General features: G+C 42.0%; 1 protein-coding gene across 4 annotated transcripts in view; it reads left to right on the top strand.

The window, feature by feature from the left end:
- Positions 1-1,565, top strand: part of mta3 (metastasis associated 1 family, member 3) — a 31,638-nt gene that overhangs the window by 20,958 nt on the left and 9,115 nt on the right. For all 4 annotated transcript variants that reach the window (XR_004327361.1, XM_032503246.1, XM_032503247.1 and 1 more), the window contains exon 14: positions 1,246-1,468. Coding sequence is in view for 3 of the 4 variants with exons in the window: in XM_032503246.1 (XP_032359137.1) it covers positions 1,246-1,468 (223 nt within the window). In the remaining variant the exon portion in view is untranslated. The remainder of the gene's footprint in view (positions 1-1,245; positions 1,469-1,565) is intronic.

Here is a 1,565-nt window from a genome sequence, read left to right as displayed (position 1 = left end):
AACTTTGTTAAACGCGTCTGGTTTTAAATTGAGCCGGGCCTCCCCCCTCCGTCCCCTTGCCTGGGGCCGGGCCATATCGCTACGCGCTGTAGCGGCTTCTCCACTAGGCTGATCCGGGCTTCCTCCCTCCCCGCCTGATGGCTAGATGAAAAAAAGGGGACACATCAAATCTCTAGATGAGCCGAAGCCGTGCCGCGCCTGATTGAACCGCAGCGCTCCAAACGGGCACTGCATTAGTTCTATCTATTGATGAAAAAGTAGAGAGGATAGTTGACAAAAATGAAGAGAGATTTTAACTTTGTTCTTATTTAATACAAAACATTTTAGTCTCGTCTTTTTTTTGTCAACAATAATGCATGTTAATTAATCTTAGTCAGTGTTTTTGGACATTGGTGCAGTCTCGTCATTGTCTCGTCTTTGTCATGGAAAAAAAGGTTGTTAACGAACATATTTAGTCTTGTCTGAAAAAATTAACACTATTTTGGAGGCTGTAGTTGCTCTCCTTGACATAAACAGGGTGGATGAAATATTAGTCAACAAAACAACGTCCTCCAAAATGACCATGAGTTAACACCTCTCTATAACAGTTCCAACAAACACTGAACATATTAACCTTAATGAAGGTAGGATTTATTGTTGTATTTGACTATTTGTTTAAGGTAGGCGGACTGCAATAAACTGGCAACATTTGGCTTGCACGTTTTTGTTTTTCATTAGTTTTTATTTATAAACTAAAATGTATTTTCATCATATAAATTGGTGTTGACATCTCATCGTGGTGCTGAAATGTTTACACATAGATGTAAGCATTTAGAAACAACAGCTTAACTCTTAACATTTGCACACTTTCAAAATAAAAAGTATTGTGATGTCGAGGCTGGTCAAACAGAAAAAAAACTTGGGACTGGGACACTGGGCAAGCATCTGTTTTTAAATCTTTGTAGGCCCTGAAACGTTTCCAATCTGTAGTATTCAACTGTAAAAATTTGGGACTAAATAAGCAACAATCAAAGTTAAAAGTTAAAACATACATCCTGAAATCTCTCATGCAAAATGATCAAAACCGTTCCCACTTTGACGGAAGGTTTTGTGTTCTTGTAGGACCACATTGCTTATAGTAAGAAGCTGATTAAGAAAAATCTGCCTTTTTTCGAAAGCCGTTTAAAAAAAAAAAGTTTTTTAACTTAACTGTCATCAGTATAACTGTATTCAGTGGCCTTTTCTCTATCCCGCCTTCTCTCCCAGGAGCCTCGTTCACGGGGTCATGCTCCTCGCCAGTCCAACCACATGGTGCCGATGCGAAACAGCGGCAGCCCCAAGTCCTCCATGAAGACCAAGCAGGCTTTTTTGCTACAGGCCACCCGCCTCACCAAGCTGGCCCGGCATATGTGCCGTGACATCATCAGGCTGCGCCGTGCCGCGCGCCGGCCCTTTGTCCCCATTAACTCTGGGGCCATAAAGGCAGAGTGTAAGAGCTCTTTCAATTCCTCCTAACTTCTGCCACATGGACACACCAGACAAAACACAACATATGCAGACAGACACACACACACACACACACACAC

This window comes from Etheostoma spectabile, chromosome 21 (genome assembly GCF_008692095.1).
Source record: "Etheostoma spectabile isolate EspeVRDwgs_2016 chromosome 21, UIUC_Espe_1.0, whole genome shotgun sequence".
NCBI lineage: Eukaryota > Metazoa > Chordata > Actinopteri > Perciformes > Percidae > Etheostoma > Etheostoma spectabile.
The sequence above is the reverse complement of the archived record's forward strand: the minus strand, read 5'-3'. Positions and strand labels throughout refer to the sequence as shown.